This window comes from Talpa europaea (genome assembly GCF_964194135.1).
Source record: "Talpa europaea genome assembly, chromosome: 12".
Classification (NCBI taxonomy): Eukaryota; Metazoa; Chordata; class Mammalia; order Eulipotyphla; family Talpidae; genus Talpa; species Talpa europaea.
In genome coordinates, this window is record NC_140079.1 from 62,004,927 (window position 1) to 62,030,501 (window position 25,575).

Here is a 25,575-nt window from a genome sequence, read left to right on the forward strand (position 1 = left end):
GTTTCAAAGTGTCTACAAATCACCTGTTTAAATTCAGATTGTGACACATTTAGTCTGGGGTAAGGCCTGAAATAGTGCATTTTGAATAAGCTCCCAGGTGACACTGATGCTGCTAGTCCTGTGTAGCAAAGCTCCAAGGGAAAGCATTTCTACCATTAATGCAGCCACAGGTTCAATCAGAAGCATCTGACATGACAGTATAAACACAAGAAATTAATCTCTTTGCTGTAATACATAAACTTTCTTACAAAGATTCAAGAACAAAAGTAGTTTGGAGAGTGATATTGTCCCCTACCTCCTGTTACTGGACACACTGCTTTGCTCTAGTAATGACATGATTATGGAATATTTTAATCAGAAACTTTAAGATATTAGAAACTCACTACTACATCTTTTTTTCTTCTAAGAATCTGGATCTTGAGATTTTATTAGGTATATCTATAGTTGGTTTCAATGTTTCACTCAGTTGCTCAGGTAAAAATGGGATGTTTGGAGGTTTCAAGATAAGTACTTTGTGATACTATGGACTATCTAATGAAGTTTATAATTCCACAAACTACTTGGTGGAAATTATTTCATAGATCTTTAAAATAGCTGTTATAATGCTATAATAATCAAAACCACCATCTGTTTTTAAATCTTCAATACATTCAGGATTCAAAACAATTGTAATGTAATTCAAAACCAATTGTAATATGGTTCGTAAGGTCATATTAACCTATCTGGGCTTACATCCTTAAAAAATGTACATCCCACTAGGGGAATAAGTCTTTTATAAGTATATATATAATTTTTAAAGGCAAAAGTTTTCTGCATAAACTGGAACTCTCCCCCAAACTAATGAATGAAAAAGGAACATTTCAAAAGGTGCTATAATTTTTCCCAAGTAGGACATTTGTTTTTAAAACTACATTAAGTACAGTAAGACCATGAAAATCATCCCAAACTGAAGACCATCTATAATGTTCTTTTTTTTTTTTTTTAAAGATTTATTTATTTATTTATGCAAGCACTGGGTACAGTCAGAAGCGCGGGAGGGTGAGAGAATTCACCAGAGCCAGAGCAGGGAGCAGAGCAGGCAGAAGGACCGAAGTACACTGCTAAGGGGAGCAGCGGGCGGCAGGAGAGGTCTGACGCCATGTGGGACACTCCTCCGGTGGCCGGGGAGCAGCCGGGGATCAAACCGGCGCTGCAGAGGCTGTGGGCAGCTTCGCAACCCAGTGCTCAACCGCTGCACCTCCGGAGAGGCCCTATAATGTTCTCTTAACGCAAAGTGCTTTTCCTGTTTTCAAACATACTCTGATGCAATGCTAAACATCAAAAAGATATTGCATAGCTATGTACAAGACTGGGTCTCTTCTTCCAGCAGCCCTCCATGCATAAATTAGTTGGCCTCACATATAACACAGATTAACCTCATAGATAAAAGCTTATATGGAAATTTGCAAGGTCTTTTATGAATTCTGAGAATGATGAAATCTTCCTCACTAGTAATATTTCATAAATTATATTTTTAGAGGATACTTTGGCAGGAAGCATCATATACTTCCTTGAAAAGGTTACATCTTAGAAATACTGTTATTTATTTTTTAAACAGATTTATTTATGCATACAAGAACTGGGTGTACGGCCAGAGATGCAGGGGGTGAGAGAATTCACCAGAGACAGAGTGGGGAATAGAACAGGCAGATCTATTGAAATACACTGCTGAGGGGAGCAGCAGGTGAGACAGGAGAGGTCTGCTGCGCCATGTGGGTAACCTCCCTGTGCTGCAGTAGTTGCAGATAGCTTCATAGTGCTGACCTTAACCCCTTGTGACACCAGGGAGGCCCCAGAAATACTGTTTTTTTTAAATGAGAAAAGATTACACAATGAAAGCATAATTAAATTGCTAGCTAGCTACTACTGATTCAACATCTGATAGTCTCATAGTGACACCAGCACTTAATCTGACAGGACATCTTTTCCTCCTGCACAAGTTTTCCATTTCTTCCTACAGAAGTAAATAAATAACCATTCTCAATAAGGATAGGGGAAAGGATTTGGCACACCAAGTTTTTTAACATTTGAAAGTTGGAAGACTTCAACTCTCAAAGCACTTGCTATTATCACTAGGAGAAAACAAGATTTATTCCTTTCTCTTCCTTTTCCCCCAGCTACATACTAAGAAAGTGGGATTAAATGATCCTCAAATGCTTCTCAGCTCTATAAAATTCTATCTTCCTGAAGTTAACAAATAGAATGCAAAGGGAAAGAACGGAAAGAAAACAGAACAGATATTTATTCTTGAAAAGTGAGTTAAAAAAGCCCTTTGTAAGAGACCTTTAAATACATTTCTAATGGATACTTTTAAAAAAAGATTTATTTATTTATGCATACAAGGGCTAGGGTACAGGCCAGAGATGGGGTGTGTGTGTGTGTGAACATTCACCCGAGACAGCGGGGAACAGAACAGGCAGACTGAATGAAATACACTGCTTAGGGCAGGTGAGACAGGAGAGGTCTGCTGCACCATGTGTGTTTCTCTCTGGCCGACCGGGGATCGAACTTGTGCTGCAGAGGCTGCAGACTGCTTCATAGTGCGGTGCTTAACCCCTTGCGCCACCAGGGAGGCCCTCTAATAGATACTTTTGAAAAGAATGACCATCATTTGAGTTTGATAGCCTCTGCTATTACACAGTGCTGTATTTAAATAGAGAACAGTTGACAAATTTTCCACTGTACCTGCCCTCCAAAACAAAGTTCACACACAAATAACTTTTAAAATATTTTCTGCCACAGCAAGTTAGCTAACTTTGGGGCGAGGCGGGTAGGAGGGATGGCCCGTTTTCCATCTGTCATTCAAGAAACTGGGCAAATGATGGGCTGTGCTGACTTTTAGCACAAACTTGAATTATAACACAGTTGCTCTGGGGAAGCGCTATTTACAACATGACTTACACCATCTTTTAATACACACTTTTAAAGAGTTTTGGAAGTAATTACATAATTGAAGCCTTACAACACAAATAGTTAGCTTCAGTATATATTTTTTAATTAAAAGAAATATCCAAATCATAAGAAACACTCCAGTTGTTTTTTAAAAGTGAGTTTTCACTATATATTGTGAAAAGATTTAATTTAGGCACAAAAATCACTAAATAAAACGTCAAATTTGTAGAATGTGAAAGAAAAAACTCTTACCAACTAGGTTAATAGGGTTAGTATGTATGAAATCAAGTCTTAGCAGCACAAGACAGGGTCTTAAACAGAAAAGTTAAGGACTTTCAGGGGAAAAACAAAAAAACTCAGCTCTGGCTATTTTTGCTTATTACATTACTGTACTAATAAATACAAATTTATTACTAGCTTTCTCTGAGTTAATTATTTGTCATGCAGCAGTATGTACTAGATAAAAATAGCCAAGCTCCTATCCAAACTTGCCACATCTCAGGATGATTACTTACATTATTAACCAAAGTATCCTCCATCTTTGCATTATTAGTAGACACAGTGTTAGGCAGAGAAGAAGAAGGTGTAGTATAGTCTGTTACAGACTCCTGTAGATTGGTAATAGAAAAAAAAAGGTTTAAACTGAATTAATGAATCACTTTCTAAAGGAAGTCTACCAGGTGTAATGTGGTTTTGGAGGAAAGCAAGAGAGAACAGATCTTAAGACTCAATTCACTCAAATCTTCAGGACGAACAGGTATGAAAACAAGCATGAACCTACAACTGAAATAACATTTTAACTATTGCTGGGGTCTTGTACCATTTTTTTTTCTGAATGCATGGAGTATCACTAGAAGGCTGTGATCAGTATAAAATATGACAGAGTTGGACATTACAGCATTTACTTACATACAGTGAGCTGTATGGTAATGAAAAGGGAAAAATGTTCAAATAACATCTTTCTTCTGAGAGTATATCCGACCGTGAACACCAAAAGATAAAAACAGGCTATTCCCATAAGAGTTAGTACCTGTAAGTCACTCAGTATGTCTTACTACAATGAGTATTTTTAAACTTAGGCATCTTTCATTCAAAGTGACCCTGAAATGTGAGCCAACTACGTCTGCTGGCGCTTAACCAGTGAACCAGTGATCTGTATCAATCCTGAAAGAAAACTGGCTATACTAGAGTTACTAAAACTTTGCCTCATTGCCTGACTACACAATCTCATTAGTGAACAAGATGAGGCTCCACTGTAATTCTATTAACAAAATAAAACATAATATAAAGCAGTTAACAACCCCAATAAAAAATCATTCCAATCTCATGCAGATATTTTTTACTTTAAGCAACAACTCAAATAGTTGAGGGTTAATTTCCACAGAAAGAAATTCACTGTAAGGAATTTCTCTAGACTAAATATTCACACCATGACATAAATCCTCTCTATAGAAATAATAACCCATCTAGTCTATAAAATTAGATTATATCTCTAGCAAACAAAAACAAGCACATAGTTCCTGTTTTCACCACTCATTTTAGACATGGTTTACATCAGTTTGAACGGTACCCACTGCAATGTCGCCTACCTTTGTATTACTGCCGTACTCTGCAGATGACACTGAAATCATTGTTCCTATTTCTGTAGACATTTCTGGAACTGCTTTGGTTTCCTTCGTTGTCACAGGATCTGTACTCCTCACAGGAGCAGGGCTTGGTTTCTCTTGTCCTTCTGGCTCCACCTGTTGGGCATCTTTTACTTTTCTATTTTTTAATGAACGTTCCTTTCCAATAGGGCCAGGTTTATGTTCTTTGTTTTCTACTGGACTCAAATCTGGAAGCTAAATTCAATGTTTATGATAAAAATGACATCATGACAAATGCAGCAAAGACAGTCAATGCAAACTAGTTTAATTAAAAAACTATTCCCCATATATGCTAATGGCTTTCATGCTATACACCCGAAACAGGAGCTGTACTCACCTTCTGGGCTTTGATAGGGCCTGCTCGTGGCTGCTTCTGCCGCTGTTCTTTAGGTTCAGGAATTTTGTCAGCAGTTTTGTCCGAAAGGACGGGAACGATTTCATTTTCATTCCCATTTGAAGCTGGAGCGCCAAACTGAATTGTATCAATTCCAAGTTCAACTCCACTTTCCTGACCATTCTTTGTTCCCTAGTAAGAGATCATTTAAAAATTGTTATCAAGGCAAACAATTCAAATTTGACTGAAAGATCTGAAGCAATCTACATATATTTTTAAATTTTTACAGCAATTTTACTGAGATGTAATTCACAAACCATGTAATTATCTCATTTAAAGTTTTAGTTTAATAAATTTCAATTTATTAACTGAATTAATCAAATTATTTATTAATTTAATTTAAATCTATTAAATTCAAATTTATTTATTTTAACATTTATCATTTTTAAATTTTTTTAAAGTATTTGCTTCCCCCCATCCCCTCAGATTGAGTCACCATAGAATTTCCTTCCCCAGGCTCCCATGCACTGAAGCAATCTACATATTTACCGACATTAAATGACTCTGTCTTAGGACAAAGTTTCCCTTCACAGCTATTGATCTATATTAGAAACCAACTGCTCAAATGACTATTAGACAAGACTTAACACTTTAAAAATTCTGATTCTTGTGAGTATGATCATGGGCAAACAAGAGCCTTAAGCTACTTAATCATTTAAAGCAAATATGAAAGCAAAAAATCACCCAAAGGCACTAACAGCAACAAATAAACAGAAAAATGAATGGGGGAGAGAAGAAAGAGCAATACTAGTGTCACCTACTTCTAAGGTATAAGCTTTGAAATTAAAAAGAAATAATATACATTAAATTATTATTTTTTTAATGGATAGCAGTTTTTTTTTAAAAAAGATTTATTTATTTATTTATACAAGCACCGGGTACAGTCAGAAGTGTGGGAGGGTGAGAGAATTCACCAGAGCCAGAGCGGGGATCAGAGCAGGCAGAAGGACCAAAGTGCACTGCTGAGGGGAGCAGCGGGCGGCAGGAGAGGTCTGAGCATCATGTGGGACCCTCCAGGAATCGAACCAGCACTGCAGAGGCTGCGGGCAGCTTCGCAACCCAGCGCTCAACCGCTGCACCATCAGGGAGGCCCCATTAAATTATTTTTTAACTGGCAATGTACATGCACCTTAGGAATCCACTTACCAATCAAGTAATTAATGTTCTTTAGTTGAAAAGTCAGAGAAAGGGTCTTATAAAAATTAAAATATAGTTAAGCTACTTTAGCAGAAAGAGAAAAACCCTGAGGAGGTCACAATGGTAAAAGATAGAGCTGTGTAAAATGCTTCTGGCACAGTATATTCCTAGTGTAAAGGTCAAGAAAAAAAAAAAAGGCAGTAAAGGTGGAAGATACCAGTTAATAAGAACAATGGTAGAAGATGGACGAGCAGGTCAGAAAACACAGGGTTTTGTAAGCCAGATGATGTTTACAACAATTATGTCAGTTTTCCATAGAGGAACAAACAAAAAAATCCAAAACTAGGTACTAAGTTCAACTTCAGGCCTTGCTTCACTATTTTCTGTCAGTCTTTGCATCCCTGAACTTAGTGTGTCTTATTACTACGTTACGGTTATAGCTGTAACAATGTCAGCTGTTATGAACAAGGTTTGTCATTTAGATTTATACTTGTATCTGAGTACTGAATTTTAAATACAGGTCAAGATTATTGATGTAACTTAGAATAAAAATCTATTTGCTTTAATCATTGTTGAAATTCAGTATAAATTTAGTAAATTCAGTATTAGAAGAACAAAATAGTGTGGCAATGAGCAAAAGCTATTAATTTTATGTACGAAAACAAGTAAGAACTCACAGTTAAATGTGAGTTATTTCACAGTTAAACAGTTAAATAATTAGGAAAACAGATTGACAGTTAACATGACTTTAGGGAAAGTTAATTTTAGGAAGATCAGCATAACCTTTGAAACAAAAAATGTTTATTAAACATACATAATACAAGGAAGGGCAATAAAACTTAGGTTAACCATTAAGAACTCTATTTTTCACTAGTCATTCAAGAAGAAATTCCATCAGGGGTTTCTTTTTAGCCTTTGAAATGAATTAAAAGGGTGCCAGTTTGACCAATTAAAAATTCAACCATGACAAATTCCAAAATCATGCACAATAGATATCCACCCCCAAAATGACTTTCCATTCAGAAAACATAAAGAACATGAAGAAAAATGAGCCACCACTGAAAAATATGTTGTTCCTCTAACTGGCAGACGGTGAATATAAGCTTCCCGGTGGTATTGCAGGTAATGAGTGTCTGTAAGAAAAACCTATGGCCATGAGTGCTGAGAAATTATTATTCCTATACTTTAAGCTCAAATAAAATTTTACCCGGATCAAACATTTTAGTAAAATTATTAGTCAATGCACTTAGCCAAAACAGAGAATAAACTTCCCACTCCATTCTTTATATTGGTATGAAAAATCCTATAATTTCTATATAAGAAACGCTCTCTATAATTAAGTATAATGCTAATACCAACAGGAAGGGGGAAAAAAAGCCGAGGATCTTAAATACTGCACCCAGTGACTTTTTTTTTTTAAAAGATATATGAACTGGGGTGTAGGCCAGAGGTGCAAGGTGTGAGAGGATTCACCAGAGATAGAGTGGGGAGCAGAACATGCAGACTGCCTGAAATACACTGCTGAGGGGAGTAGCAGGCCAGACAGGAGAGGTCTGCTGCACCATATATGGGTTAGCTCCCTGGTGGGCCAGGGATCGAACTTGTGCTGCAGTGGTTGCTCTTAGCTTCCCTATCTTTCCTAAAGGCTTTACCCAATTCATTTCTGATTATCTTTCCAACATCTCTCCATTCCTTTATCCCATAAAAGGAATTCCTTAATCTTTCTCAAACATATCAGGCAAGCTACTATCTCAAGGTTTTTGTATTTGCTATTTTCTGAAATGAGAATTCACTTTTCCTCAGATATATGAATAGCATGTTCTTATCGCCTTCAAGTATTTAACTCAAGTAAACTTTCCTGGCCATCCCACCCTATTTTAAACATCTCCATTCCGTTGGGAACTTTCTTATAGACCTTCCCTGCTTTGCTTTTTTCCCCAGCACTAACTAACCACCACTTAACATTCTGTATGTTAGTTCATTGCCCCCACTTTGAATGTAATCCCTGTGGGGAAAGGACTTTTCCTTCATTTTCAGCCCCATTTTGTAAGCCCAGAGGTTAGAGCAGTACATTGCAAGTTCTCAATGAATGAATGAACTGCTGGCCTAAGTAAGTTTATTTACCAATGTTTACTGAACATATTTAAGAAACTATGTTGGTACAACCTCTTGCAAACTGTTTCTAAGTAATTGTACTGCTTAATTATCAACCTAAAAACAAGGCAGACACATCCAGAAAGCAGTAATTGCCCTTATTTTCTCTGTATCACAAGGACTTCTGAGAACAGAATAAAAAAAAATTTAACCATAACATATCTAAAGGTGAGAAACAGCTAATAAATGTAGAGATTCGTAGTATTAGCATCACTTGAGAACTTGTTTAAAATGTCTTCAGCCCCAAGTCAGACCTAATGGATCAGAGACTGGACACAGTTACCAAGCAATTTATGCTAACAAGGACTCCAGATAGCTGTGGTACATGCTAAAATTTGAGAAAGTGTTCTAAAGAAAATCTGTCACATTAACCTCACAAAAGCCATTACAAAGTTATTCCTACCTCTGTTGAAGTAGCTGATCCAAATGATGTTAGGGGCTTATTCCAGGCACTGACTGAAGGTGGCTGTGGTGGACTAATGGGACCTACTGAAAAGGAGGAGGAAATGTGATCATTAAAATTTAGAAGTTCACAACAATTCCTACTCCATTTAACTCTTTCTCTTAATAGTTAAATAAAACTAAAACTTTACACATTACACATAAGGAGATTCTTACATATAGCACAGTAAGTATAACTCTCCCCAAACATTGTGCATTTCTCTTTATCAACATAAAACTGTGTCCATAAAATGTTTTTTTTTTTTAATTTTTTTAAAAAAGATTTATTTATACAAGCACTGGTTATAGCCAGAAGCGCGGGAGGGTGAGAGAATTCATCAGAGCCAGAGCGGAGAGTAGAACAGGCCGACTGACGAAATACACTGCTGAGGGGAGCAGCAGGCACAACAGGAGAGGTCTGCGCGCTGTGTGGGACCCTCGCTGGAGGCCAGGGATTGAACCGGCGCTGCAGAGGCTGCAGGCAGCTTCGCAGCCCAGCGCTCAACCGCTGCGCCACCAGGGGAGGCCCCCTGTTTTTTTTTTTAAAAAAAGCATACACGTTTGCTTTAGAAACAAAGGTTTTTAAGAAAGGAAACTAAGAGAACATCGCTATTACTATTTCCTACTAAAAAAAGATGATTAAGAAAAGTAATGAGCATACAAAAATGAAAAGCACCCCAGTCTTCCCAAGCCATCCCCTAGTCCTTGCTTCTCTATTGCACACTCACATTTCTTAGAGATGTCATTCAGCACAGCTGGGGGGGCCACCTTGTTATCCCATAATTCGGTTGTAAGAGTGCCATGTGACTGTGAACTCTGAAGGGACTTTCCTGTGGCTGCATAATCTGTGCCATTAGGTGTTTGAGCTGAAGGTAGTCTAATGGAAGGCGGTGGCTGTTTTGAAGATTGTGTTGTAGTCTGTAAAGGACTCTGGGCTGGTTTGTGAGTCTGTCCCTGAGTGTGGGCTGGGGTAGTGGGAGCTGAGGTAGGAACAGGGGATGGGATCGGGGCTGTGGCTGAAGATGGGATTGAGGGTGGGATAGAAGCTGGGGCAGTTGAGGCTGGAGCAGGTGGGACCGAGGCAAGGGCAGTTGGGGCTGAGACAGCTGGGGTGGTTGAAGCTGAGACAGTCAGGGCTGGAGCTGGAGCTGAAGTTGGAACCAGGGCTGAGGCAAGAATGGGCGCAGAGGCTGGGGTTGAAGCTGAAACAAGGATGGGGGTTGGAGCTGGAGCTGACGAAGGGGTTGTGGCAGGAGCTGAGGTGGAGGCTGGCAATGGAGCTGAGGTGGAGGTTGAAACTGGTACTGAGGTGGAGGCTATAACAGGAGCTGTGCCTGAGGCTAGAACTGGAGCTGACGGTGATGTTAGAACTGGAACAGGAGTTGAGGCTGGGGCTGGGGCTGAGGTTGAAGGTGGAGTAGAAGTTGAGGTCGAAGCTGGTGCTGACGCTGGAGACTGAGTCTGCTGGATCCCTGTAACCTGTTTTTTGGCAAATCTTGGTGGAAGCTTAGAAGTTTGACTTCTTCCTTTTTCACTTGCATTCTTTTTGTTCCAGACCTTTAAAAATTAGTAGAAATCATTTTATCAGTAATACAGCTGGAAGCAAGAATTCATAAATACAATATCTAACAAAATTACTGACTGCCATATTAGCACCTTTGATTTTCACAGTTTAAGTATTTGAAAGACCAAAAAATATCACGGCTGCTAATGAGATTTACAATTATGATACACAAACATGCTTTTGGGGGGAAAAGACAAACACATCATACTTTCTAGATCTACTAGTCCACAGTCTCTTGCCCACAATTCGGAAATTCAAAAAAACTTAACAAGTTTGCAGGAAACTGATTTGGCAGCAAAATCTAAATGGATCTGACACCCTCCTACCTCACTCTCCAAAAAAAACGGAAACAAAAAAACAAACAAAATAAACGGTTTGCTGACTTAACTCATGTTTGCCTCGGAAACATTAATTCTGGAAGTGTTGCTGGGTTTTTTTGCTATCTATATACATAGCTAATTTTATCTTTAGAAAATTAATAATAATTGACCTATGAAAAAAATATCTAGCCCTGAGCATTATAATATTCAGTTGAACTCAAAACTACCACCTATATAGGATTTTTACAGAATTTCCTATTATCCAAGAGTTCTATTCATTTTTATTGTGTCAGCACTTAGCAAAATGGGTGTTTGTCACGATTTAAATGGAAAAGCTTATCTTGATTCATATTGTGTACTTAAGTGAACTAATTTAGATTTCAAAATTTTGTTTTTGTAGGTCCAGAATCTACAATCTATTGGATCATAGTAGTTGTATTCATTGGTTTTCCAAGCTAATTTAAAATTAACTTGCCATAAATTAAGGTAGGGTACATAAGATGATCATTAGTAAAACCAAAAATATGTTGTTGAATTAAATATGGCCTAAATGTAGTGGCTAATAGAAGGCAAGGGGAAAGTGGAGTAGGCAAACTGGATAAAGAGGATCGATTTTACAGTAAAGGGTATAATTGGATTTTTAGTGGTTATATACTTAATATATATGCAGATTTTGACTTATAATGATGCAAACCTGAAATTTATGTTATAATGCAATGTTACTACAATGAAACATTAAAAATAGAGATGGTCCAATCTAAGGCAAATAATGAGTCACAGCATTTATATTGTACTTAAGACTTACCCCAATTCTGGTTAAATAGTTTAAAGTTGTGAAAATTCAAGTCATTCTCAATAGATGAGTAATAAATACAGCCTTGACTATATAAGTATGTAGAAAGCTTGACCATTAGCTAATATTTTCTCTAACAATCTAAATAACTTGCAATAAATGAAAACACTAAACCTGTATGATCTGTTCTTCCTTTTTCCGACGTTCCTCATCCTGTAACCGTTTTTGTTGTTTTTTGGATACCACCTCAGTAAAACCATCATCATTCAGATTTGACTGAGGATCTTCAACCACTGTTACTTCGGGATGGTCATCAATTATAACAACACCTGTGGGTAAGAAAAAGATCTAAAATGATTTTTTTCTATCAACTGAAAATATAAATAGAAATTTTTGTTCTGGTAGTGTTTTTTCCTAATAAAAGGAGACAAGCCAAAGATCCTATAACTTGGAGCATAACCTATTTCCCATTCTATAAGATGGCTATTCAATAGTAAGAGCTGAAAAGATCTCATAAACAAGGTGCAAGATAAAAGCCCTAAAGCCATCTATTTTGAACAATATATACTTTTCCCCTCTTGGGCAATATAGTGATAAGTATACTGACAAAAATTTTTTTTGATTAAGTAGTTTGATTTAATTAAACATAATCAAAATTATCCAGTACCTTAGTTAAATCACTTAATCTTACCTCTCTGAGCCTCACCTCTGTACTATGCTGTAAAGATCTACATAGTATTTTACCTTACCTTTTTTTTTTTAAATTATGTCTGATGTGCAGACAAATGATATATATGTGACAGTTCCATCAGAACATAATGTTAAATAAACGGACAAACATAATAGTAACCTAATAACAGGGCGAATAATTGAATATACATTTTCAGCTCATTGTCCAAATAATACTTATTTTGGCTACCCTGTTAAGATTATCATACATCATAGTGGGTATTAAGAAATCTAGATTAAATATTTCAAAGAAAATTGAAAACAGTTGAGGCAATGTGATTTCTGGTTGTAGTTATGTTTACATAATAAAACGATGAAGCAATTCAAATAAATTATTTTCATTTTGTAAACTATGATATAGTTAATGGGGAACATACATATATTTATTTGGTAATAAGTATGCAGATTCAAGATGTACTTTTTTTTATAAGATATTAAATCATATACTAATTACACATGATAATGGGTGATACACAAGCTTCATTCCCACATGTGATTTTTACCTGTTATCATAATTCAATCTAGACATATTGCATAGGATGTGCCAACTATCATTAATAATTGAAGAAACTCCACCACTTTGCTTGAGTGATCCTTTTAATGGGGAACTCCAACTCTTTTTTTTTTAAAAAGATTTGTTCTTTTATGCATACAAGAGCTGGGGTACAGACCAGAGATGTAGGGGGGTGAGAAGACTCAGCAGAGAGAGAGTGGGGAGCAGAACAGGTGGACTGACTGAAATACACTGCTGAGGGGAACAGCGGGTGAGACAGGAGAGGTCTGCTGTGCCATGTGGGTCACTTCCCTGGTCGGGGATCGAACTTGTGCTGCAGTGGCTGCGGATAGCTACACAGTGCTGTTATTAACCCCTTGCGCCACCAGGGAGACCCCAGAACTCCAACACTTAACACAGTAATTATCAAGTCAACTACACCAAGACTTCTCAAAACAATGCCTTCATCACCCAAGCAGGTTATAAATAAATTTCAAATAGAAACTGGCAGATGGTGATGACTTGTGAGCCATGGCAAGACCCTTCAATTAGGGAGTGATTCATAGGGAATCTACCTGCAAATGATTTTTTAAAATACTGTTTTTCCAATAAAAACTTGATTTTTAAAGGGGGAAAAACAACTGATTTTGATTTATGTACATACTTCTAATGGTATTTAAAATTGTTCAATAAATTAACTCAATAAAATGGAACATAAGCTCATTTCAATGAAAGGTCTTTGCCAAACATTTCAAGGAATGTCATGTACTTCATTACTTCAGACTGTTGGGAAAATTTTTTATAATTCTAAATTCATCTCAGTTTTTCACTTAATAGTTTATCTTCATAGCCATACCATCACTCATTTAAATTTCCTTGCCAAGGAACTTCTTTAAGAGCACTGGGAAGGGTTATTACTTCATTCAACAACACACAGTTATGGAAATTTGAACAGTAACTTGTCTTCAACACGTCGTTCTTGCCCGGTGCTTTGTAATATTTTGGGTTGAAGAGGTATGACTTCACCCATGTTACTAGGAAAACTACCTTAAGATGACTAACTCTTGAATTTTAATGAGTTAAAATGAATAGCTCAATCTCCATCTTAATTTTGAAACAACAATGCTCTTGCCACCTTATGTCTTAACCCAACAAAAAAACTATGGGAAGATTTCTATTTTAAAAGTTTTTTAAAAGAAGGAAAACTGGTAATAAAGAGTTGGGAAAGGGCCTCCCCAGTGGTGCGGTGGTTGAGTGCTGGGCTGCGAAGCTCTGCAGTGCCGGTTTGATCCCCGGCTGCCGGGCGAGGGTCCCACACAGCGCGCAGACCTCTCCTGCCACCCGCTGCTCCCCTCAGCAGTGTACTTCGTCACTCTGCCTGTTCTGCTCTCCTCTCTGGCTCTGGTGAATTTTCTTACCCTCCCGCACTTCTGACTGTACCTAGTGCTTGTATAAATAAATCTTTAAAAAAAAAAAAAAAAAAAGAGTTGGGAAAGAAAAATCTGTCATGCCCTGGGATTTTTCATAATTTTTACTTGTCACTTTCCAAATGTGATGTTTAGGTGGATGCTAGTCCCTCTCTCTCATGGACGAACATCAAGTTGGCATTTACGCTTTCTATGGATTTTATTTCAGTCGATCTCTCTAATTTAGGGCATTTCACCTTCAGTACTATTAATCTTGTGGGTTGGTTGTCCATTCTGTGCATTGTAGGGTGATTACAAGCATCCCTGGCTTTCATCCAATGCATGGCTTAATAAATCTTTCAATTTTACTCATTTCCAGCTTAAGTTTCATCTGAATGGGAAACAGCACATTTTTACATGCATCTCCTTATAGACAATCCTTGTTAACATCCTCATCAAATATCTTATTTTGTTATCCTAAGCATTTGACAGTCTAAGACTTCAGGGCTTTCTGAAAGTATTCATCTACAGCAAAACTGCTTCCCGAGCTATTCTATTCACCATACCTTAGACACCAATTTTATCAAGGTCATAACTCACTGAGTTTAACATTTCCTTATTTAATTTTTTAAAGAAACAGTATTTGTAAAGATATAATTTAGCATCTTCATTTGGTTTTGTGTGCCTTCCCACCCACACCTGTTAGGCAAGGTAAAGTACTTAATTTTCTCCTATTTTACAAAGAACAGTAAAACTCTGTGGACTATCTTTAAGAAAATTTGTCAAGCACTGAAGGCTATTATAAAGTTGCTGCTATTTTAGTTTAGTTTAAATCAGTGGTTCATAATCAGTCCCTATTGTCAGCTTGTTGGTCCAATTCTTTCCTTCCATGATGACATTTTTGTTACTAGCACCTATTAAAATATATCAAACACACAGACAGATGAAATCAAAGACATACTTGCGTAATTGTTGAGATCAAATTGTGAGAGCGCATCTACTTTCTCTTTGGGTTTTTTAGGACCTGGTTTGGGGTCTTCTCTTTTTTTCCCAGCAGAATCTTTGGAGTTCTTTTGTCCTGTACTATTAGGTGTTCCTTCCTGATGGTGAGCAGAGTTGCCATTGGCAGGATCAACATTAGCTGTACCTGCAGATTGGTCATCAAATGGCCTACAAAATAATAAATCAAGGTATTACAACTTCCGCATACCTGAAGAAAAGCAAAATGCTTACTGGCAATGTTGAAGGTACAATGAAAGAAAAAATAGCATTGGGATAGAAGACACTAACTCTAAACCATCAAGTTTTACTATTATTGTTGAGTACAACTTCATTAAAACTGAACTTCCCAAAAAAGGAGATAGATTAGCCCCTTAGAGAACTTTTCAGCAATTAAATTCCAGATTTTGGTTATTCCCCAAAGGTTCTGGTTGTAGCTCTTTTGTTCTGTGTTCAAGTTGTCCATTATGTTCAAGTTAATCAACATCATTTTTAAAAAAAAATATTATTTTATTGATTTATGCATATTAAGAGCTGAAGTACAGGTCAGAGGTGTGGGGGCTAAGAATAATCACCAGAGACAGGGTGGAGAGCAGAACAGGCAAATCTACTGAAAAACACTGCTGAGGGGAGCACTGGGCAGGACAGGAGAGGTCTGCTGCGCCATGTGGGTAGCACCCTGGCAGGGGATCGGACTCATGCCACAGTGGTTGGCTATAATAGCTTGGCAGTGCTGAGGCTTTAACCCCTGCATCAACAGGGAGGCCCGAACTTGTTTCTTTAAAGAACACTTTTCTATGATTTTGCTTGGTAAATTAGGAACTTTTATATAGTTTTGTTCTTGCAGCCTGCCTTTAAATTATACATAAAAACCCCAGTACTTGTATGAATAAAAAAAAAAATAGATCTTTAAAAGAAAATCTTAAGTCGATCATTATAAAGGTCATCATCACTATTTTCAAGTTTAGAATGCTGAGACCCAGACAGTTCGAACCTGTTTTGAAGGGTCTACCACAATAACAACTGAATCCCCTCCACAAGAGGGCAGCATATGACAAGTCTTAAAACAGCATGTGTATTTTTTAAGTTCAATTAGATCTATACATTAACACAAATATAGAAGTCATTTTGAACATGCTAACAATTCACTTTATAAACCAAATGCATTTCTACAGTTTATGTTTCCTAATAGACTAATAAAAGTAGACCAATTCTACTTTTGGGTTCATTTTATAAAAATTTCCTGGTGAATGAATTCAAGACCATGGAAAAGGATTTACTAATAGATTTTCATATTAGCTTCTAGTATCAGTAGAGATAAAAGTTTACCAAGTACCTGACACAAAAAAGAATCTCAAATATACAAAAGACTGAATTCATTTTTTTCTAAATGGGATTTGCACATAACATTGATTTTAATTACAATTAGCAACTGCTTTATCTGCACTCACTCATCACTTTCTATATCATAAAAAAAGATTACAATTTCCCTTGAGTATTATTACTTGAAATTCTAACCGTTCACTTATCAACTGTGTTTCTATTATAATCATATATATTATCCTGATTCTTTAAACTTTTAACATTTTCCTGCAACTTTGTCTCAATTATCAGAAATCAAAAATACTTTTGCTTATAGATGTAGCAACCTGAAGTACTAAGTATATGTAATTAACCAATATAGATTAATATATTGCTTGAATAAATTTCTTATCAACTCAGGAAACCGGAAACTTGCTCAAAAGAGAGGGCACACCATAATACTATTTGCTCACTATATTGTGTTCAACATTTCACAAATACTATGCCAGTAATCTTATAAGAGAATAAATTATCTGTTTATAAATTTATTTTTATTGGTACTATTACTTTCCATTTTACTAGTGAGGCAACAGAGAATTTATACAACTTGTTAAGTACCACACCTAGATCTAAAACTAGGCTTATAATTAATTAATTTTTCCTCACGCTAAGGAACTCTGTAATAGTATAATCAATAAAAACAGACTGACCAAGTTTAGTACAACTTAGAAAAATTCTTTTAAAAAAACACATAGTATTTGTTATAGCTGGTCTTGGTGGTTGGGTAGGGCTTTGCAACTTGAAAGGAGGAAGTAATTTATCCTTAAGGTTAAACATTCACTCTGTTAAAGTGATAATGTATATGGTTACAACATAGTAATTTAACTTTTAGAAGACATCTATGAGCACCAGAACTCTGTGAAAGAGAAACCAGAAAAGATGGTTACTCTATCAGCAATAAAATGACCTATAAATGAAGGACAGGTCCTTCCTGAGGTATGGAGATTTCCCCAAAGCTACACATTCTTAAGTGGGCTCTTTTTCAAAGTGTAATGTAGCAGGCAGACTCCTGAGACACATTAACCCCTCTTCTTGAAGCACTTGTTACCTTTCAAGAACAGAGGAAAGATTTTGGGGAGAACAGTGCCTTGGTCCTTGAGACTGGCTCCTTTGCATAGTTCAACCAAGAAGTGTACTTTCAGCTTTTTAAAAGGTACTAAAAGCAATTACATGTAAAATAAAGTACTCACCCTCTCTTTCCACTTTTTGATGGTGGGCCACTTCTCCTTTCATTCCGAGGACCTGAGAAATTCCTTCCGGATTTGGGCGGTCCACTGTTGCCCCGTCGGTTCTGACGATCTACACCAGGTCTCTGACTAGAAAAACTTCTCTTGGCTATTTCCCTCTTTGTGGGTAAAACATTCTCTCCAGCCTTTACAACTGCTTGTGTATTCAAATCGGCATTTTTTTTTTCATCCCTTTCTCGTCTCTCATTGAAATCACTGCTTTCAGAAGCTGTTTCCCATTCTTCATTTGCCTGATCTGAAGAGTTCTGATTTGATAAGTCTGGAGTCTTATTCCCAGAAATATCCCCAGTAGTATTAACTGGTTCTGGAACCACATTGTTTACTGTACCATTTGTGGGCACTGCTACCTCACTGGTTTTTGAAGCAGCCTCTCTTTCTCTTAGTCTTCTAAATCGAGGAGGCTTATCTTGCCGTGGTGGTCGAGTAGGACGTTGTCTTCGGGGCCTTTCTCTGGTTGGGTCAAACTTTCGTTCAAACTTTGGGGGTCGTTTATCTGCTGGTATAGGAATAAACTGCTCGTGTCTCCTTGGTGGCTCGCCATCCTCTGTTTTAGGAGCTTCGGTCTGCCTTGGGTTCCACTGATTGTCCCGATAAGCGGGTCTCCGTAAAGTGGAAGGGCGTGTTGGGCGACCTCCAGGATCTCTTCCACCACGTCTGAATGTTCCCCCTCTGCCTCGCCTGGTAGGCTCTCCTTTAGGAAGGAAGCCTGGTTTAGATTTATCATCATCCCGTACATACGGTTTTTCTAGAGCTCTATTATCTACTCGGACATGATTTTCAGGCTTGAAAGAAGACTGAGGCTTTACAGATTTTTTGTTTTCAGACCGTTCCTCTCTTTTGGAAAGTTTACCTTTGCTTAAACTATCCCTGTCACTTGCGCTTTCATGAATTTCACTGTCTGTATCAGTCTCCGAACCTCGCTGTCTTCTTCTTTTGGGAACAACTTCAAAATCGGAGCTCTCACTTCGGGTTTCACTTTCTTCTCTCTGTCTGAGTGGTCCTGGGGGAACGTGCTCTGTTCGGGGCTTATTGTCTCTGTACTGAGGATAATCTCGAGTATGCCCTCTGCCCCCCCGGCCACGCCCCCCATAAGAGCCTCTGTAGCTTCGGCCCCTGGAGTAATATTCCCCTCGACCCCGACCCCTATATCCTTGATCTGGAAACCAATCTCTATCTCTAGCTTCTCTCCAATAGGTCCTAGGGGGTAAGGTTGATTCTTTTTTAATTGCTGGTCTTGAATCTGGTCGAGGTCTCTCTGTAACAAGATCTTTGCTGATGACTTTCTCAGGTTGTTTTTCTTCTTTGACTGTTGGTGCTGTGACAGTCTGTTGGTTTACAATTTTAGCTCCAGGTTCTACCTCAGTATTACTTACAGGTTCCAAGGACTTCTCAGTATCTTGAGGTGGCTTTTGTGCCAATGATGTAGTTTCTGTTGAAGGAGGCTTTTCTACTTCTGGTTGAGGTGGTGGTGGAACTGACTGTGGCTGGACTGGTACTGCAGGCGGTAAGGCTGGAGGAAGAGGATCCTTCTTTTCTATCTTTTCAGGTTTCACAACTTTTTCAGTGACCTTTTCTGCCTTTTCTCCTTCTTTCTCCTTCCTTTGCTCTCGTTCCTCTTTCATATCTCGTAGTATAGGTTTTTTAATGGGACCTGATCTTCTCACAGGCCTATCATTACCATCTTCTCTTCTGTTGGAGCCTGGTCTTGGACCCCACCGAGTTTCCGATTTAGATTTATACATTTTTTCAGGTTTTGGTCCTTCTGAAGATCTTATGAAGCTATCCTTTTTTGGTTTTTCCTCTGATCTTTCTGTTGGTTCTTTAGATTCGAAGCATCTGCTGGTCACTTTAGGAATGCTTGCTGAGGGATCATTTCTCTGCTCCTCTGATTTTTGAGTATGGTTAGAACCATGGGAAACACTTCTTTTCCTGACAGGCTGACTTTCTCCAGCTGAAATCCGTTCTTCTTGAGGAGTGGAGACAGTCTTTTGATCAGGTATATCAAAACAAGTAGACTGATTATTTGTGTCAGTATGGTGAGGTCTAATGTCTTCCACAGATCTGCTTAAAAACTTTTGCACTTCTGTCTCACTTGATTCTCTGACAAAGTCTGGTTTTGGATGAGCCTCTAATTGATTATGTTCTACAGGATAAGCAGCAGTAACCTGCTCCTGATCCAATGGGGCTTCAGGCCTATGAGGAGTTAAAGGGAGAACCATCAAGGCAAAATCTTTCTAAGGTTAGTGTACAGCAAAATAACACCTCTAATTTTAAAATATAAAAGGGATCCAGATCATAAACAGCATCTTTATGTCTCGATAAAAAGTTTAGTTCAGCATCTCTCACCACGACCAAGAGGGATACACAATTTAAATGTATTCTGACCAAAAAAAAAAAAGGGGGTGGTGTGTGTTTAGGAAAATGTGTTATATAATCACACATAACAAGGATATGTTCTGAGAAATGGGTTATTGGGCGATTTCATGGTTGTACAAAAGTCATAGGGTATGATGACAAATTTAGATATAGCCTACTATAGACAATGGTTACATGGTTTAACCTGCTGGGACCACTGTCATATACACAGTCCGCTGTTTCCCAAAATGCCATTAAACAATGCATGAACATATATACACACACACATGCTTTCTTTTCACTGTAATAGTCTATGTGGTAGTCTGCTAATAATTACCTTACATCCTCAGGTTCTTCTGTTGCCTTGGGAGTAGTATTCTGCTGAGGCTCAGTATGAGAATAGGGATCTGACCCCCAAATCATACGAGGCTCAGAGAGAGAAACTGCATGGTCTCTTGCAGATCGAGTTATATGCTCAAATGACTCAGAACTATTTGGTGACCCTTCCATTTGGTCTCTTCTCATTAATGGTTTTGGAGGAATCATCCCTGTAACAAAAGTTCAGAAAAAGATAGTAATGAAAAACTAAAGAAACAAAATCACCATAGACAAAGAATCTAGGTCATTAAACAGTGGATGGAATTCTCTATTTTTAAGCTAACAAAATACTTTTTTGCCAAATAAAACTGGTCAACTCAATGAACAATGAATGGAGATTATATAAGGTATTTCTGTGACTGAGATCTTACAGTTGCTGTTAAACACATTAAGAACTGAGGAAGGAAATCAAGGAATCACAAAAGCCTATTTTGTTTAAGACATAATGCTTTGGGGGCCTCCCCAGTGGCGCAGCAGTTGAGCTCTGGGTTGTGAAGCTGCCCACAGCCTCCGCGGCGCCGGTTTAATCCCCAGCTGCTCCCCGGCCACCAGGCGAGGGTCCCACATGGTGCGCAGACCTTTCCTGCCGCCCGCTGCTCCCCTCAGCAGTGTACTTCGGTCCTTCTGCCTGCTCTGCTCCCCACTCTGGCTCTGGTGAATTCTCTCACCCTCCCGTGCTTCTGACTGTACCCAGTGCTTGCATAAATAAATAAATAAATCTTTAGGGGGGAAAAAAAAAACATAATGCTTTGGGTAAGCACTGTGACAAACATAATGAGGATTATATAAACCATAAAATAGTTCCTGTAGTTAAATTCCATTAATTTAATTTAGTCAATCACTATACTCTAAGTTTCCTTCTTAAAATTTAAAATTTCAGTGTACATTTTAAGACGAAGATGTAATTTTTATTTTTAAAGACTGATTTATTTATGCATACAAGAACTGGGATACAGGCCAGAGGTGTGCGGGGTAAGAGGATTCACCAGAGACAGAGTGGGGAGCAGAACAGGCAGACTGACTGAAATACACTGCTGAGGGGAGCAGTGGACGAGTCAGAAGAGGTCTGCTGTGCCATGTGGGTCACCTCCCTGGTCAGGGATTGAACTTGTGCTATAGTGGCTGCGGATAGCTTCATAGTGCTGCGAATTAACCCCTGCACCATCAGAGAGGCCTGCCATAGGTTATGTGGATTTATTCAACAGATTTCATAAAAGATTGCTAGTTCATTTGGTTTTAGCTAACCTATGAGGAAATTCAAGTAAGAGGCTGTAAATGAGGAAGAAGTTGAAAAATTGCAATATATAATATACAGACAAAATTCAAATGCTGAAATACCTTGTAAAGCAAAAACAGTGAAGCTAATAATATTGCTAAGAAGACTGGATAATTTTCTATCTCAAAATTTTTAAATATTTAAAAAAAAGACAATGACTAGCATTTTTGTCTTGTCACATTGCTGGCACAGTATCTGGCATTTAACTATTTTGTACTGAAACAAAGTCACATGTTGTGATTCAAAATCTATGATCCCAGTTAACTTCTTACTAGATTGTAACACTCTTGAAGGAATGAAGACCAAAAATGTTGGAAAAATGGAAAATTTCAATCTTGCATAATAGCAAGGACAAAAGACAATGACATTTCAACTTACCAGGATGAATGGGAGGAATATCCATAGCTGGTCTCCCTGACATCATTCGAGGATCCATGTATGACTGCATCATCAGCCACCTTGGATCAAAACCCATAGAAGCCAAATGCTGAGGATGCGGCTGCATGGGCTGGTAAAGAGGTCTGTGTGGTGGAGGAGGCACAGCACCACTAGATGGTTGTGAAGGAACAGTTTGAGGAAGTACACCTTGCTGTTGCTGCTGCTGCCACTGCTGCTGTTTCATCTGTTCCTGAAAAAGCAGAATCATCTTGAGATTTTTTGCTTTATCTGCTATATCCATACAATCAATCAAAATAGACAATGGGCTTTCCATGAAATCTTTTTTTTTTTTTAAAGATTTATTTATTTATGCAAGCACTGGGTACAGCCAGAAGCACAGGAGAGTGAGAGAATTCACCAGAGCCAGAACGGGGAACAGAACAGGCAGACCGATGAAATACTGATGAGGGGAGCAGCGGGTGCGGCAGGAGCGGTCTGCACGCCATGTGGGACCCTCGCCGTCGCCTGTGGCCGGGGATCAAACTCTCGCTGCAAAGGCTGTGCTCAACCGCTGCGGCGGGGGTGTGGGGGTGTGGGGGTGTGGGGGTGGTGGGGGGGGCTCTTCTTGAAATCTTAAAATCAGAAAGACATTTCTTCAAAGAATACATACAAACGGCCACAGGCACATGAAAAAATTTCCAACGTTTATTTTAAGGAAAATGCCAATCAAAACCACAATAGGGTATAACCTCACACATATGAGAATGGCCTCTGTCAAAAAAAACAAGTTTTGGCTAACGTGTTGAGAAAAAGTAACTCTATTCACTGTTGGTGAGACTATAAATTGGTGCAGCCTCAATAGAAAAACCAATGGTGATTTTTTTATGAGGAAAAACAAAAACAAAAACAAAACTAAAAGTGGTAATGATAAATGATCCAGCACTACTACTGCTAGGTATTTATCTGAAGAATATGAAAACAGTAACTCAAAAAAGATAACTGTACCCCTATGTTCACAGCAATGCTATTCATAATAACCAAGACATGGAATCATCTTAAATGTCCATCAGTGGATGACTAGATACAGAAACTGTGGTATATTCACTCAATGGAATGCTACTTAGCTATTAAGTAGATGAAAACTTGAGGTGATTATGCTAAGTGAAGTCAGTCAGAAAGAGAAACACAACTATCAATGATTTCACTCATATGTGGAATATTCACAACCAAAGCAAACTGGCAAAACACCACAAAGAGTGTGTGGACTGTATGAAAAATGTGGTGGTGGGAGCGGGGAGTGAGGTGGGAACAATGGCCTTAGAGGAGTTCAACCTCACGGTGCGATGGTACTATATATCTTCAGTTGTGAGGTGAAGCATAGCCACATACCAAGGTGTGTAGCTATACTTCCCAAATTGTACTGTTTTGGAAACAAATGGCAAATCAATCAATGATTAAAAAGTCAAGACATTTAACAATAAGAGGCAAGACAAAGGAACAATGGATAAATTAGGGGCCTCCCTGGTGGCCCAAGGGGTTAAGATACAACCTATGAAGCTAACTGCAGCCACTGCAGCATGAACAAGTTAGATCCCCGGACAGAGAGCAACCCACATGGTGCAGAAGACCTCTCCCGACTCACCCGCTCCTCCCCTTGGCAGTGTATTTCAGTCAATCTGCCTGTTCTGTCCCCCACTCTGTCTCTGGTGAATCCTCTCCCACCCCCCACCTCTAGCCTGTAACCCCATTCTTGTATGCATAAATAAATCTTAAAAAAAAAAGGATAAATTATGACATTTTAGTACGTGACTTAAGCAACTAATCTACCTATTAAACTTAGAGGACCATTTCCTAAAAAGGAAGAAGGTACCCATAGATGAGGTGTAGGAAAAATAGAAAAACACAAAGGTGTTCATGATAAAGCCCATTAAAATGAGCTAATTAAAAAGGGAAAGAAATTCAGGGAAAATTTGTGTGTTCTGTAGAGTTTACGTCAAATTATTTCTCAGATTACTGAACAATAAACCTTTCAATCACATGTACATGACAAAATATTTTTGCTATTACCTGTTGCCGCTGGAATCTTGGTGGTAAAGACTTCTGAAACTGTTTAAAATAGCCAGATAATACAGCAGGCCGGGGCTGAGAGCCTGACTCTGGTTCTGCTTCATGGGTCACTTGCGTCGTCTCTTTTTCACTGCGATTACTGTCTTGTCTAGTGAAAACTGGGTCATCTTCTGCCCAAAGAGAAGGTGAAAGATAATGACATTCATCTTTAACACTTATTAAAAGATGACTTGATGATTTCTGTACTGGAGTGAAGGTATTTTAAAAGTCAGTGAGGAAGAGTAACATTCAAGTTTTGTGTTCTAATATAAAGTAGTCATGAGTGAGGTAATAACAGGTTAACAAATAGTGTTCTATTTTCTCAAAGATAAAGTCCTAAGAGATCACAGGACCAAATGCTTCAACCATATATATATATAAAAAAAAAGCTACATTCACTATTTGGTGACAATAAAACATTTAAAACACTACCCACTTTCCATTTGTTTCAATAAATAATGCTGCTGTCAATATTCACTCCTTGTGACTTATGTGAAAACACAAAAGGCCTGCAACACTTATAACATAACGACTTACTTTTCTTTTTTCTTTTTTAAGATTTATTTATTTATACAAGAACTGGGGTACAGGCCAGAGGTGTGGGAGGGTGAGAGAATTCACCAGAGACAGAGAAGGGAGCAGAACAGGCAGATGGACTGAAGACACTGCTAGGAGAGCAGCCATGTGGGTATCTCCCTGGCTGGCCAGGAACTGAATCCGTGCTGCAGAGGCTGCAGACAGGTTCACAGCACTGTGTTTAACCTGCTGTGCCGCTGGGGAGGCCCCCTTTTGAATTTTAAAAGGGCAGGGTTTAGTAGAAAGAAAAAAAAAAAAAGAAAGGAAATAACAGGCAGCTATAGACACAGGTGGGCAGAGAGCTGCTGTTGCTGCTGCTTTTGAAAGGGAAAGGTATGTTAACAAAGACACCTGCATAGACAATGGTGGACAGCCTTAGAACAACAACTGCCCACATTGGTTTAATTTTATGTTGATCAAGGATTATCCATAAAGAAAACAAATGAATCTGACAAGAGAGTGACCGTCACCAATGTAGTCTTCTCAAGTGCACATGGGACATTTTCCAGGATAGGCCATACTTAAGGCCACAAACTTAGCCTCAAAAAATTTAAGTAGCTATATAGCACATAAAGTAGCTATATAGCACAGAAAGCAATCACAGAAGTAAAACCAGAAAATTAAAAAATCTGTGCAAATCCAACAGTCTTAAACATCAATGAATCAAAAAATAAATTGCGGGACCTCCCTGGTGGTTCAGGGGTTAGGCTCAGCGCTATCACCACTACGGCCTGAGTTTGATCCCCGACCAGGGAGCTGACTCACATGGTGCAGCAGACCTCCCCTGCAGTGTAGTATTTCAGTAGATCTGCCTGTTCTGCTCCCTACTCTGCCTCTGGTGAATTCTCTCAACCCCCCGCACCTTTGGCCTACATCCCAGTTCTTACAGG

At 38.3% G+C, this 25,575-nt stretch overlaps 1 protein-coding gene across 2 annotated transcripts in view; it reads right to left on the reverse strand.

Moving 5' to 3' along the window:
• PRRC2C (proline rich coiled-coil 2C) overlaps positions 1 to 25,575 on the reverse strand; it is a gene marked incomplete at its 5' end in the record, with an annotated part of 60,535 nt that overhangs the window by 18,149 nt on the left and 16,811 nt on the right. For both annotated transcript variants that reach the window (XM_084251301.1, XM_084251300.1), the window contains 11 exons: positions 3,447 to 3,539; positions 4,521 to 4,772; positions 4,915 to 5,103; positions 8,666 to 8,751; positions 9,432 to 10,260; positions 11,555 to 11,709; positions 14,970 to 15,178; positions 17,560 to 19,809; positions 20,309 to 20,519; positions 22,004 to 22,253; positions 24,071 to 24,240. In XM_084251301.1, coding sequence (XP_084107427.1) covers positions 3,447 to 3,539; positions 4,521 to 4,772; positions 4,915 to 5,103; positions 8,666 to 8,751; positions 9,432 to 10,260; positions 11,555 to 11,709; positions 14,970 to 15,178; positions 17,560 to 19,809; positions 20,309 to 20,519; positions 22,004 to 22,253; positions 24,071 to 24,240 — 4,694 coding nt within the window. The remainder of the gene's footprint in view (positions 1 to 3,446; positions 3,540 to 4,520; positions 4,773 to 4,914; positions 5,104 to 8,665; positions 8,752 to 9,431; positions 10,261 to 11,554; positions 11,710 to 14,969; positions 15,179 to 17,559; positions 19,810 to 20,308; positions 20,520 to 22,003; positions 22,254 to 24,070; positions 24,241 to 25,575) is intronic.